General features: G+C 35.1%; 4 protein-coding genes across 6 annotated transcripts; 2 read left to right on the top strand and 2 right to left on the bottom strand.

Annotated features, from left to right (window-relative positions):
* The first annotated feature begins 2,200 nt into the window (after positions 1 to 2,200).
* CLPP4 (CLP protease P4) lies at positions 2,201 to 3,561 on the top strand. Its single transcript, XM_078983169.1, has 2 exons — positions 2,201 to 2,702; positions 2,886 to 3,561. The coding sequence occupies exons 1-2, from the start codon at positions 2,290 to 2,292 to the stop codon at positions 3,367 to 3,369; spliced, it is 897 nt and encodes a 298-aa protein (XP_078839295.1). The 5' UTR covers positions 2,201 to 2,289; the 3' UTR covers positions 3,370 to 3,561.
* Positions 3,562 to 3,592: 31 nt separating this feature from the next.
* On the bottom strand, positions 3,593 to 5,583 carry LOC145034687 (Pentatricopeptide repeat (PPR) superfamily protein). The gene has a single exon (XM_078983168.1). The coding sequence runs from the start codon at positions 5,468 to 5,470 to the stop codon at positions 3,722 to 3,724; it is 1,749 nt and encodes a 582-aa protein (XP_078839294.1). The 5' UTR covers positions 5,471 to 5,583; the 3' UTR covers positions 3,593 to 3,721.
* Positions 5,584 to 6,996: 1,413 nt separating this feature from the next.
* On the top strand, positions 6,997 to 9,774 carry LOC145034689 (Tetratricopeptide repeat (TPR)-like superfamily protein). Its single transcript, XM_078983170.1, has one exon. It carries the CDS (start codon positions 7,116 to 7,118, stop codon positions 9,630 to 9,632), a length of 2,517 nt encoding a protein of 838 aa, XP_078839296.1. The 5' UTR covers positions 6,997 to 7,115; the 3' UTR covers positions 9,633 to 9,774.
* A 126-nt stretch (positions 9,775 to 9,900) lies between these two features.
* On the bottom strand, positions 9,901 to 13,536 carry LOC145034690 (N-acetylglucosaminyl transferase component family protein / Gpi1 family protein). Of its 3 annotated transcripts, none has more exons than XM_078983172.1 (8): positions 13,090 to 13,536; positions 12,263 to 12,595; positions 12,043 to 12,183; positions 11,634 to 11,959; positions 11,055 to 11,549; positions 10,637 to 10,989; positions 10,462 to 10,555; positions 9,901 to 10,231 (listed from the first exon to the last, which is right to left on the bottom strand). In XM_078983172.1, the coding sequence occupies exons 1-8, from the start codon at positions 13,312 to 13,314 to the stop codon at positions 10,090 to 10,092; spliced, it is 2,109 nt and encodes a 702-aa protein (XP_078839298.1). In that variant the 5' UTR covers positions 13,315 to 13,536; the 3' UTR covers positions 9,901 to 10,089. The 3 variants fall into 3 exon arrangements, with proteins under 3 accessions (XP_078839298.1, XP_078839297.1, XP_078839299.1); XM_078983171.1 differs by having other exon boundaries at positions 12,043 to 12,179; positions 12,259 to 12,595; XM_078983173.1 differs by lacking the exon at positions 13,090 to 13,536 and having other exon boundaries at positions 12,259 to 12,421.
* Positions 13,537 to 14,619: the final 1,083 nt, after the last annotated feature.

A 14,619-nucleotide genomic window follows, 5' to 3' on the forward strand; every position in this document is an offset into this window, starting at 1 on the left:
GAGGGTCTGAATTATGTGGAGCGACCAATTGCTATTCTTGATAGGAAGACGAAGGCCTTAGGCAACAAGGAAGTTAGTTTGGCTAAGGTGTTGTGACATCATATGAAGGGTTTCGGAATGAACTTGGGAACCCAAGGGGGGAGATGATATACCATTCCTCAAAGTTTTTTGCAACAACGGATTTCGATGACGAAATCTGATTCAAGTGGGGGAGAGTTGTAACATCCGCATTTCAGGTACTATATTTTTATGTTTATCGAATGAAATTGTGTGAGTGTTTTAACCCCTCATTGTATAATATTTCATATTATTTATGTTCCGATTAATTAACTTAACTATTAATTAATTAACAAAACAAGTCCCTAAAATAAATATCTTTTCAATTCTGCTTTATTTTGCTCTTGCGAGTAACCCAAAATAACACTGCTATTTATAGTAATATTACCATTTTGTTATGGTGATGAACACTAATCTCCATCAAAATTTACATGAAATGCGACTTCTGGTTCAATGTGCCGGTGGCATTTTCCTTAGCCAATTGTAGTATTTTTTTCGTTCCTTTGTGGATTTTTTTTAAAGTAGATGTTAGCAATGGATGTTACATATCCTCAAAGATAGTCTTTTTGTTTTTCCCTATAATACAACTAGTCTTCATGTGTATGTTACCGCCCTAAGACATAATTTGTGCTCCTCACATGGACAAAGTTTTGTAATTGCTAGAATTATATAGTACGTATAACTCTTTAAATTCGTCATAGTGTAATTTTTTGCGAAATTTACTGCATAATGCAATTTTCCAGTATGTTAACGCCATTAGTCTTTGTTGTTGTCCTTGGGATGACGAAGGGAAATGAGGGTGGAGACTTTCGTGAAGAAAGACAATGAGAATAAGTTTGTAATGACCAATATAATAGAAATGACAAATTTAAAAATAAATAAATAAAAATCTGTTAATTTAAACGGATTAATTGAAATAAATTAATTTATAATTATTAAAACAAAAAAATAATGATGGTTATTAATTGAAGTTTATATTTTTGGGTAAATGATACAAAAAACACTACTTTTACACAGAAATTCGATTTTGACACCGTGTTTTTTTTTTTTATTCAATTTCGACACTGTGTTTTCCAATTTGTTACAATTCTGACCACTTGACTGGTTAACCAGATTGCATGCTGATGTGGCATAATGACGTGTTAGTTTCGATGATGTAGCATGCTGACATGATATGCTGACGTGTCAAAATTGAATTTTTTTTCTCACAAAAAACACTAAGTTTTCATTTTTTTCGATTTTGACAATAAGTTTAATTTTTTCTTTCAACTTTGACACTATGTTTTTTTGTTCCAAATCGAACATTAGTTTTTCCAATTTTGTTCAATGTTGACAATTTTCTATTTGAAATTGTATAAATATTTTTTAATACAGTTAAACCGTATATATATATATATATATATATATATATATATATTATTTAAAAACCAAAGTTTTGTATAAATACATTTTTTTACACTCAAACCATATTTTTATGTATAAATATGTATTAGTGATATAAAAATTGTATTTTATATTAAATATGTAACTTTAAAATGTGTTTGGAGGTTTTGAAGCGTGTAGTTGATCAAAACTCGGATATCAAGTTTGCAACCCATCAAATTTTTACATCTTATTAGAAGCTTATGGTTAGTTTGATTCTCATGATATAACTAATGCTTTGAATGTAAGAAAAAAAAACACTTTGTATTTAAATAAAAATGTGGTTTTTAAAAGAAAAAAATATGTTTATACGGTTTAAAATGTAATAAAAATATATATTTATAAGGTTTCAAATAGAAAAATAGACAAAAGTGAACAAAATTTGATAAATTATGTTCGATTGGAAAAAAAAAATATAGTGTCAAAATTGAAATAAAAATTTAAACTTAGTGTCAAAATCGAAAAAAAGTAAAAACTTAGTGTTTTTTGTGGAAAAAAAAATCAATTTTGACACGTTAGCATGCCACGTCATCATGTCACGTCAACCTGTAAGCTGATTAACCGGTCAAGTGGTCAGAATTGTAACAAATTGGAAAACACGGTATCAAAATTGATATAAAATAAAACAAGTGTCAAAATCGAATTTTGTATAATTTTTTTTTTTTGCCATTTACCTTATATTTTTCCCCTCGTTGATTTTATTTTAGGAGAAAATTGGAAATCCCACAACCTACAGTCCTTGTGTATTCATACCGCTCGCTAACTTAACTCTTCAAAGGGAAGAAGCTAACAACATCGCCATTATCTACAATGGAGTTGCTCTCCTTCTCGACTCCCTCGCCTTGCTACCCCCCTTCTTCATCCTTTTCCAATCTCCGCCAGTTTCTTCCCACAAAACCCTCTCAACCCCTTTCTCTCCGCCGTCTAGTACTACCACAAAAATCCGTCAAATGTTCAATTGGGTCCTCTCCCCAAACCCTAGGATTTGACTTCAAACCATCATTCGGTTTTTCAGCTTCTTCGCCACAGTCTCCGGAGACGGCGATGAGAGGCGCCGAAGCGGACGCGATGGGGCTCTTATTAAGAGAAAGGATTGTGTTCTTAGGGACTCAAATTGATGATTTCGTCGCCGATGCTATAATCAGTCAGCTCCTTTTGTTAGATGCTCAAGACCCTTCTAAAGATATCAGGCTTTTCATCAATTCTACCGGAGGTTCCCTCAGGTAATCCTTTTACATCCTTTTTATTTCTATTTGAAGCCTAATATTAATCCTTTTGGTATAAAAATTTATGATTTTATACACCAAGGTTAGGTTCCAATGTTTGTATATCATATCAATTATCAAACTTGTGGATTGATTCGTATGTTCAAATTACGCATAGCCAACATGGTTGTTTTGAAACAGTGCATCTATGGCGATTTATGATGTGTTGAAGCTAGTGAGGGCTGATGTGTCAACAATTGCACTGGGCATATCAGCATCAACAGCTTCCATAGTTCTTGGTGGTGGAACTAAAGGTAAGCGACTTGCAATGCCCAATACAAGAATTATGATTCATCAACCACTTGGAGGTGCTAGTGGGCAAGCAATAGATGTTGAAATTCAAGCTCGGGAAATGATGCATAACAAAGATAATGTGACAAGAATCATAGCAGAGTCCACTGGGAGATCTTATGAACAAGTTCAGAAAGACATTGATAGGGATCGATACATGTCTCCAATTGAAGCAGTTGAATATGGAATAATTGATGGGGTTATAGATGAAGATAGCATTATCCCACTTGAACCTGTCCCTGATCGAGTTAAACCTACACTCAGTTATGATGCAATTAGCAAAGATCCTTCAAAATTCTTGAACCCCGAGATACCTGATGATGAAATCTACTAGGTGGAAGGTGGGTAACTATTGCAAATTTGCAATTGCTTGAAAACAGTTTTACAACACTTTATCTTTCTTTGAATGTTCTTTAGTTATTAGAATTTGTTAGTTTTGTGATTGATGTGGGAAAGCTGGTTGTTTTTCCCACTCAATAAATTGTTGTATTTTTAAGTTAAATAAGACTATTTCCAACTTGTGCAATTTTGCTGTTTTTTTTAGATATGGCAGTATGTGGAAGAAAAACAAAATCTTGATTCTTGAATGATGAATGATGAATATTCTTTTTGGTGTAGAAAATATTACATTATTTTTAACAATAACTGTTAACAACACTCCATGTTGAGGCGTTTGATAGAACCCATCACCAGTAATCCAAACAGGAGCAAATACCATTTTCAAAATGATGAAAACGAAGCTTATCACGAACAACAATCTTTCTTTTGGTCACAACAGAAATAAACTTGATAGCTATGTGACAATCTTCACAAACCCTAAGATTCTTCACGATTCTTATAATCGATCCATGTCCTGTTTTCAACAGCCCAAATGCTAATGCAATCTTCTCACTATGATATCTAAGAGCATACACTCTCTCCTCCTCTTCTAACTCATGCATTACAGATTCAGATGCTGGTGTATAACCTACCTCCCTACACCTCTCCATCAACTCATCTAAATACCTGTAAATTGCAACTGTTTCAGGGTGGGATTTGTCACCCATAGTAAACAGATATGTTTTGTGATCAACTTCTATTGTGGCATATCCAACTTGTTTCTTTAACCCTTTTCGAATCATTACATTTCTAATCATTTCTACTCGATCCATTTGCCCTGCCATTGCGTATATATTGGAAATTAAAACATAATGGCCAGGATGCTGAGGTTCAATAGCTAAAAGATTGTCAGCTGCTATTACACCAAGATTGACATTTTTATGCATCTTGCAAGCTCCTAACATGGCTGTCCATATAGCTGCTCCAGGCTTCACATGATTCATATCTTGAATGTGTTGATATGCTTTGTTTAGTAGTCCTGCACGTCCAAGCATATCAACCATGGAAACATGATGCTCCATTTTAGGGACTAATTTGTAATCTTGAATCATGCTAGTGTAAGCTAGTTGACCTTCAGATACTAGTCCACCATGGGCACATGCTGATAGAACAGCAATGAATGTGATAGAATTGGGAGGTGGGCCATGGAGTTTCATAAGATGAAATATTTCCATTGCTTTCTTGCCATATCCGTTCATTCCATAGGTGGATATCATTGATGTCCAGGTTACAACATTTTGTTGATTCAAGGAGTTGAATACTTCTCTTGCTTTGATTACATCTCCACATCTACCATACATGTTGATCAATGAGGTGGCTATTGTAGTGTTTACATGTAAATTAGATCTGATGTACTCATGAATCCAGCATCCCAAACTGAGATCCCCTAGCTGAGAACATGCGGATAACACACTCACCAGAGTTACTGAATCAAACTCAACACCTGAATCCCGCATCTTGTAAAACAAGGTGATAGCTTTGTCAGCAAGTCCATTTTGCTCATACCCAGATATCATGGAGTTCCAGGCAACCAAAGTTCTTTGGGGCATTTCATCAAACACTTTTTGGGCGACACCCAACTCATTGCATTTGGAATAAAAACTAACCAAAGCAGCCTGAACGAACAAATCCACTCCATACCCACTAACTATCACATGACAATGAATAATCCTGCCAAGTCCAAGAGCTGACAAATTAGCGCATGCTTTTATGACGGCTGTGAATGCGTGGTTTGACCACTCTGCATTACAAACTAACATGTGTCGATAAAAGATAAGGGAATCAACAGGATAATTGTGCTTGGTGGAGGTTTTAATAAGGGAACTGAAGAGGAACGAATCAGGGTTGGGGATGGAGAAGAGGAGTTGGCGGGTGTAGATGATTGCCTCTGCTGCGCAGGCCGACGTGATGAGTTTGGTGAGAAGCGGAAGAGAGCTGGTTTTGCCGGATAGGATGATTTGGGCGTGAACTTGTTGCAAGGGTTTGATCCGGCGGCCGGCGAGGAGGAGAAATTGGTAGAGAGACAGGTGCTGCTGGGGAGCATTCCGATAAACCATTCGATCGATTCACAAACGTTGCTTTCCCGCGGTTTCCTCCATTTAAATCATAAAGCATCCTCTTGCAATGTTATTGATTCCAAAAGAAAATCCCTTCAAATACATGTTATCAATTTCTTCGTCTAGAATAAGGAAAACAGTCGTAAAAGTATGACATATATGCAAAAATGATGTTAGATTGTAAAATATAGTTATACAAAAATGATAACACAATTGATCACCATAAAAATATAGAAATGTATACAGGTGTTGTTTGTTTTTTTGAAGTCAAAATGTCTGCAGTCTGCGGACCACATCTGCAAGCCCCTGCGGCAGAAGAGATGGACCAAATGTCTGCACTCTGCAATAAGAAGACTGTTTGTTTTTAACGTCTGCGGACCGTTAAAATAAATTGAATTTTTAAACTTAATTTCATGTTATACACATTAAAAATGTATTTTTAACAAAAAAAATGAAAGAAAAAAAACTGCACGGTGGTCATGTTTTTTTTTTTTTTTTTTTTTGTTTAGGTTAAAATGAGGTCTGAAGACCTTTGAAGACAGTGGTCCATGTCTGCACCAGGAAGACATCGCGCAAACGTTTTCTGATCTGCGCACTTCCAAAAAACAAACAATCTGCAAGGGCATATGTCTGCGCGTTGTCTGCGCGGCGCAGACAAAAATGGTTGCACAATTGATCACCATAAAAATATAGAAATGACCATTGATCACCATAAAAATATAGAAATGTATATAGTATATGATCATTGTATTTATTAATTATGTAGCTTTAAAAAAGTATGAAACTACATAAATGTATTCCTTGTTATCTTGCAACATTATCTCAATTCAATTATTTTATTGATTTAACTAGTTTTTACAATTCTAAATAAATAATGAATTTTTTATTAACCATTGACTTTTTTCCTCATTGTCCAATTTTGATCTAGTATAAACCATTAAATATTTTATAGTATAAAAAATCATTTTCTATGGTTATCTAGTTCTAGTGAGCTATTACAATCCATGATCGATTTATACATATCGTATTTTCTACTAATAAATGTTTATGAAAAAATATGTTTGTGCTGAAGAACAGAAAGTGTTAAGGATGATTTATTATGATGTAAGTACATGATTATATTTCATCACCTAATTAATTATATCGACCACTTTGATAATTCAATCTATGTAATACTGTATAATAATGTTTCGGATATGAATCTTAAATTTGTAAACCGTAGTACATACAGTAACAAGAAAGGGAGATTAGAAACAAGAAAAGGAGATAAGAATCGTACCATTCCAGATTTTTTTACACTTATATTAAAACTACATATATGAAAAAAAAAATGACTTTTTAAAATGGTTAAAAATAATTTAATATATTTTTTTTGTATGTAAAAGAGTTAAAATTGTCAATTTTAACTTCTTTTTTTTTAACTAATAATGATGATAATAAATCAGATTCGAATACATTTTTTTCGATAATTTGACTATTTAGGTCCGGTCGTGCGGGGTTGCGGGATCATCGTTTATATCTCTTTAGAAGAATTGAGCTGAGATCATCCTAAAACCCTGCCTGATGCTCATAAACCTCTCTACACACAGGGGTTTCGAGCTCACTGTATGGAACTATCTTCGTATTCCCAAGTTTCAAACATATAATGCTCTTTTCTGCACATTCTCACTCATCATCGTTCGCCAAGGTAACACTCGCTCACCTCCTCAAATTCATACCATCCTTCAATTCCCTTCCATTTTCATCAACGCGGTTCCGCTCTACATCACCACCATCATCACGAACACAGTTAATTAGCCACATAATAACATCATTTCGAAAAAAAGACCACGATCAGCACCTGTTGAACCATTCTTCTATCTCTAATTTGAGACCCCATGAAGTAGAGCCCATTCTTTTTGGTCTACGCGCAACACCTGATTTAGCAATCAGTTTCTTCGAGTGGTCTGAACGTCATCTAGGGTTCACTCATCATAACCTTGAATCTTTCTGTAGTCTCATCCATTTGTTGCTACTAAAACGAATGTTTGATGACGCACGCGGGGTGTTTGATAAAATGACTGAAAGGTTTAGGGATTTTGATTGTTTTCACGCTTTCCACATGGGTCTGACGAGTTATCAATCAAACGCTAGTACTGTCTATAGCTTCTTGGTTGATAATTATTGTCGAATTGGGAACATTGATAGGGCAGTTGATTTGTTTTTTCAGATGTCAAGAATGGGTATATCAATCTCACCATATGCTTTGATGAGAATGATGAATTCTTTAGTTGATATGAACAGGATTGACATTATACTGAATGTATACGAGGAAATAGCTAATGAACCTAGAGAAAACAATGATTTGTGTTCAAATCTATATGGTTATGTTATGGGTGGTTTCTTCAAGAAAGGCAATGCTAATTTTGGATTTGAATTCCATAAAGCTATCATTAAAAGAGGACTTGTGCCCAATGTAGTCACTTGTAATAAGATCATGAAAGGTCTTTGCAACGACAAATGTTTAGGGGTCGCTAACGACTTCTTGTCATTGATGACAGAAATAGGTCCAATCCCAACAGTAGTGACATTTAGCACATTAATGAAAGCATATTGCAAAGAAACAAAATTAAAAGAGGCATTTCAACTCTATGATACGATGCTAGTAATAGGAATCACTCCTGATCTAGTTGTATACAGTATCTTGGTTGATGGTCTTTTTAGGGCAGGAAAATTGGATGAAGGGTATCAAGTAATCTTGGTGGCATTAGATAAAGGCATCATCTTGGATGTGGTGATTCTTAGCTCAATAATAGATGCATATGTAAAAAAGGGAAATCTACAAAAGGGTTTTGATGTTTATAAAAAGATGCTCGATGAAGGGATTAAACCCAGTGTAGTTACATATGGGATTCTTATAAACGGATTGTGTCAAAATGGGAATCTTGATGAGGGTATTGCCATTTTTGGTCAAATTTTGAAACAGGGTCTCGAGCTCTCTGTTCTAGCTTACACTAGTCTTATTGATGGCATGTGTAAATCTGGGAATTTGAGATATGGCTTTTGGTTATATGATGAAATGGTAACATGTGGTTATACACCAGATGAAACGGTATATAGTGTGCTTATAAATGGTCTCACAAAACAAGGTCGGATGCATGATGCTATTCGATTCTTCTACAAAAGTGATTTAAAACATGGTATAGTTGCTTATAACACTTTAATTGATGGTTTTTGTAAATTGAATCTAATGAAGGAAGCTGTGAAGTTATACATGAAGATGGGTACGTATAATTTAAAACCTGATATAGTCACTTACACGATTCTCATCAAAGCAGCAATCGAAACCGGAAGGCTACCCGAAGCTTTGAATTTGTTCTATCAATCCCTGAAAACGGGTCTTCTTCCAGATCGTGTTACATATAGCGTACTTATAGACGGATTTTGTAAAGAAAAGAAAGTAATTATCGGGTTATGGATTCTTGAAATGATGCTGAAAAACGGAGTAAAACTGGATATCGATGTTTACAACATTCTGATAAATGGTTTTTTCAAAACCGGGCAGTTACAAAAGGCGTTGGAGATTTTCGGGCAGGTTCGGGCATACGGACCGGAACCGGATATTGTGACTTACAACACGATAATGAGCGGATATTGTTCGTTAAAAATGTTGAATGAAGCTGTTGAAGTTTTTTACAAAGAGGTGAAAAAGAAAGCGAATGTTGTTACTTACACGATCTTGATTGATGGATATTGTAAAGAAGGTAAAGTTGAAGATGCAATGTCGATGTTTTTAGTGATGTTGGAACAAGGTTTGGAATCTAATGTGGTGACATACAGCAGTTTGATTGATGGGTATTTCAAGATGTTGGAAATGGAAACTGCTCTTGAGTTGCATGAATCGATGGTTAGGAATGAGGTTTGTCCGAATATTGTAAGTTACAGTGTGTTGATTGATGGGCTTTGCAAACAGGGGTTGATGGAGGAAGCATTAATGGTGTTTCATGGTGCTTTGAGGAGGAGGTTGTTGCCGGATGTTATAGTGTATGGTATTTTGATTCATGGGTATTGTAAGGTTGGGAGATTAGGTGATGCTGTGTTGATGTATAGGCGTATGGTTGAACAAGGGATTGTTCCTGATGGATTTTTAAGGGGGATTCTTGCAGAGTATGGTGTGACATAGGTCTTATTTATACATCCTACCTATGGTCTAAGGTGAGTGTGTTACACTTTTAAACAGAGGATAAATTTTCATTAGTAGCCACTTGGATCTTGTATTCAACTTGAAAATGTAAATTTAATGATACTTGATTAATGTTTAAAAACTTCAGACATGAAATTATTAAGGATAAGTTGAAAATTTCATCTAAAAGTCGCTAATGAATGTTTAAAGACTTAAGTTTTAGTGAATTCATTTTGCACATTTTGCAAATGTATGTGAATTCATAATATATCATATCAAAATTTCATAAGTGAATTCATACCAAAATTACACAATCTGACATGATACATACCAAAATTTCATCAGATCACACACACGCACACAACAATAAAACCATATTCCTCAACTTGTCTCCTACTCCTACCTAATCCTCCTCACAAAACCAAACATATACAAAATTCCCATCAACATTTAACATTTAACATTTAGCCGGATTACACGCAAAGACAGCATCATAACAAAGCATCCAATATTCCTTCAATGGGATCCACATCCATGGCATTTTCCCATCAACGCCCGCACCAGGTGCAACTGGAAGCTTGTATAGCCGAGAAGACAAACTGTATAAATAACCAAAAACATTACTACAATACAATGGTCAATGGTCAACTCTTTTTACCTTTTTATTTCCTAAAAGACTCAGTAATCTATCTTCATCTATATTGAATGTTTTATAAATCCCCCTCATCTAATTTGTTATTTTCAATCACACCTCAAATTTAAGAAAGAAAAAGCACAACATGACACTGACATCTAAATAAATAAATAAATAATGATTATAAAAACTCACCTTCTTCCACTGAAAACTCCATACACTGATGAGCTAATTGATGATCTTGAAACAGCAGAACGTAGGTAACTAAAGTGTGGCTTCACCAATTCTCCTGAGGGAGTAACAATTTTAAAAGATTATACATTCAAAGAATGCAAAGAAGATACATATATATACATAGCTCAGATCTTACCTAGCGTATAAGAATAACTATGAAGAGATGAGACCAAAACATCTGATCCAACACTTTCCTTTAAATCAACAGAAAATATCTGAAACCAAATCCCACATGGGAATCTGCTTGGCCTCAACAACCAAAGGAAGATTTTGGTGTAAGGAGTAGCATGGATTACAGATATAGCAACCTCTATAATCATCAATATAAACCCAATTGTCGTATACATAATAGTAAACGACATATAAAAAGCTGAAGTAGTTGGTAGCACAAGCAGAAGTGGAGTAAACAACAGAGACCCAACAATATGTTGTTCCACTGTGTAATCATAGCTATCTAACCTCTCACGAAGCGGATTCCATTTTTGCCCCCTGTCATTCAATTCAAAAGTCAAAACAAATTCAAAACTAATCATGTCAAATTCTCAACCACCTACCTGAAAAGACGCCACAATGCTGTCGTTGCCTGTATCTGCCTCGAATAAATGAGTGATATTAACCAATGTAGAGTTGAAATATGTGTTGTTGAGATAGTAATCATGTCAAGTGTTAATGCAGCAGGGGTTGTAATGCCAAAAATAACCCCGCTTATCGCTAACCCTTTAATGAAAAAAATAAAAAGAAAACGCATGGAGCCTAATACTGTAGACCAAAATTGAATTGCATTTAAAGAAAGAGTGCCAAGAACTCCTGCAAGCTCAGTGTTCAGCTTAAAACCAGCAGGGTTTCCCATTAATCGTGCACAGCTAATGAGCCACCAGTTGTTTGTAACATCACCAGTGAAGGTCAAAATCGTCAAACAAGCGGAATTTGCATGAGTCAGCAATGTAAGGCCAAAAAGGTTCCCTAACAGGATGTCGATGACTACACTCAACCACATGGAATGTCTGCGTTGTGAAGCTTTCTCTGCATACTCCACACATGATCCGGACCTTACAAATTAATAATATACAGATAATAAGTAGAAAAAAATAAAAAATAAAAAAGTACAAAAACTATGTCCAAGTCAAGATTACCTGGAATCATTGGTGTGAAGGAAGATTGGCCAATACAAGATTTGACAACATCGGACACGGATGTTCCTTGAGGTGTGAGGGAATAAATTGTGTAATGTAACATATATAAAAGACTCTAATCCATAGCTTATAAGAAAATGGAGTAGCTGGAGAACTATATACACGGATGTGGAAACTGAAGCAACAAACACAGCCAATAGTTGCCATATCAAAGTGATAAACTTGAAAATGTGAACATAGAAATGTGAAGGTCTATGAGGTGACACTTGTTCTTCAAAAAATGAGGTGGCAGCAGCAGCACAGTTGGTGGCAAGAATGACAGTATCCTATATGCAATACAATAAAAGTTAGGAAAATTGTGAAATTATTACAGAAAAGAAAGAAATGGATCACATGTTATTTTTTTTACCAAGTCAAGAACGGGCTTCTTTTGGTTAAGGCCTTCCACCCACTCTGGTTTTCTTGAAATTTTTTTGGCATGATCAGAAGAATGTTGGGTGCCTAAGGAGAAATGGTGACGCCCAAATCTAGGAGTTCCATAAATTACTATCTGATTCAGAACAATAAATAGTAAATATCAAGATACAAACATGTTCATGATGAAGCTAAGGTCTTCATGACTTACATACGTGGAGATCAAGATTGGAAACAACTTGCTCATTCCAATGTATGTGATGTAATTTAGGAATCCATCCCAATTTTCTACTGGTGCGGATATAAGAGCCACATACAAGTTGGATTGAATCGCTTTTTGTGAAATCTTTATAGTGTTCTAGCGATCCATCAACTTTATGGCATCCACAGATCTGGTGTCCAACTGTATCCTCTGATATAATTTGTTCAAATTGTTGACCCAAATGACCATTGCTAGAAGAGCTTGCTGAACAATAACCAAGCATAGAGAGCCCACATCTATTTTGTAAAGATGTTGGCATTCTTTTATTTATCTTGTGAAGTATCCCCTAATCAAGAAAATAAGTATGAAACAGTTGTTTTAGCATCAAACAAATACCAAGTTTAAGTGCATTTTAAGCTGTACAAGGTCCAATTCTTCCATTTAAATTGGGTCCAATTTAGATTTTAGAGCAGAGTCATTAATTCTAGGTCAAATTCTTGAGTTTATTATCAGTTTTCTAATGTACTTGTTCCATATTCGATCACTATTAAGAGCGCGATAAATTGCTAAGAGAGATTAGCAACATTGCTTTCCCGATTGCGATTTACAAAATGATTCAGTTTCGTGCCCAAAGAAGGGTACATATGACCTAATTTTGTATAAGAAATCTAGAACTGATAAGTAATGTCATTCTCATTGTCGGGAAGAGGTTTATCCACTCAATTGTCCCGACCACAACCGAGAAAATAAATCAATGTGCGTAGCTCTGTTCATACAAAGATAAACCTAGCATTGTATCGGAGAATTCTCAACAAAAAGGAGTTGAAAAGTATTTGATACCTCGAGATCAGATCCGATAGAAGAGAAGGCAGCTTCATCGATTAAAAATGCTACGATAACTTCTAGAGGAACAGAAGCAGAGGAAGAAGAAGACGATGTAACGAACCAACCGAACAAGAAGGTGGAAGACTGTGGTTGGGTTGTTGGGGAGAGATGAGCAGGCCACCAAACCCTACACTTGCTCTTCATCGTTTTCAAAATACTGGAGCATCGGAATTCTCCCATGTCCTCATCGTGATTAACAGGGAGGCGCAGAGAGAAGTACCGCGGCAGTAGACGATGGAAATCAGTGGCGTGAGATTCCGCACTTGGAATTTGGGATCAATAAACCGTCGTTTAGTTCACACTGTGTGTGACTGAGAACTGAGCATGCAAAAGACCAAGTTGCGAAAGGCCCCCAAATGGGATCGGTCCGACCGATGGTGAATTTCTTTTCTGGAAAAGGGTAGAGACATTATTTGGGTTGAAATTCAAAATATAGACCCAAAAAATGAATTTCCGGGTATAGATATGGATTCCGCGGAGGTAGCTTCACCGAGCTTCGTAGAATCCATTATAGCTTCGCAGAATGGCAAAATCATAAATAAATGAGGAAATTAAAAAAAAAAAAAAAAAAAAACACCTCAATATCCATTCCGCGGAGCTACAGTGGATTTCGCGAGGCTCCGTGGAGGTAGCTTCAAAGAATGGATTTTCAGAAAAAAAAAATATATATATAAATAAATAAAAAAATATTCTCCAACAATTCTTTTATATAATGATCTCAAATTAAAAGATCAATTTTTTTCCATCTCACATTCATTCCAAATATTGTTATGAAAAAATCATACCATCATAATCTTTTCTTGAAAATAATTAGTTGGGGAATGAATATAAACTCCGAAAAATCGATTTGAAAAAAAAAAAAAAAAGAACTGAAGATCCATTCCTCGGAGCTCCGCGGAATCCAATGTAGCTCCGCGGAATGGATCTTGAGGTTTTTTTTTAATACACTAATTTATTTACGATTTTGTCATTCAGCGAAGCTCCACGGAGCTACCTCCGCGGAATGCATGTCTATACCCGGAAATGTCCATTTTCATGTCTAAATTTTGAAAATACCCCCCATTTTTTTACTATTGCCGGTATTTTCTCTTTCTTTTTATCGATGTTGTAAATAATAATAATAATAATAATAATAATAATAATAATAATAATAATAATAATAATAAAGAAATAAAGAAATAAATAAATAAATAACCTTTTGTTATTGAGAGATAGGGCTTGTTCGGCAAAATTAACCGATAACGGATAGCGGGTATCTTGTATCTTGTAGCTTGTAGTGTTTTGTTAAACGCTACATAAAGTAACATTTGAATTTAGAGTTTTTTGTTTAAACTAAATGCTAGAAACTTTTAGTGTCAAACAAGTCTTTTTGTTCAAAACCGAATGTTTTGTTAAACGCTAGAAGCTAGAAACTCTCAAACGTTTCATGCCAAAGACGCCCATAAACGATGAAGAGTATTCATTCTTTAAATAGTGTTACCACTT

This window comes from Lactuca saligna, chromosome 3 (genome assembly GCF_052625555.1).
Source record: "Lactuca saligna cultivar CGN05327 chromosome 3, ASM5262555v1, whole genome shotgun sequence".
Lineage (NCBI taxonomy): Eukaryota > Viridiplantae > Streptophyta > Magnoliopsida > Asterales > Asteraceae > Lactuca > Lactuca saligna.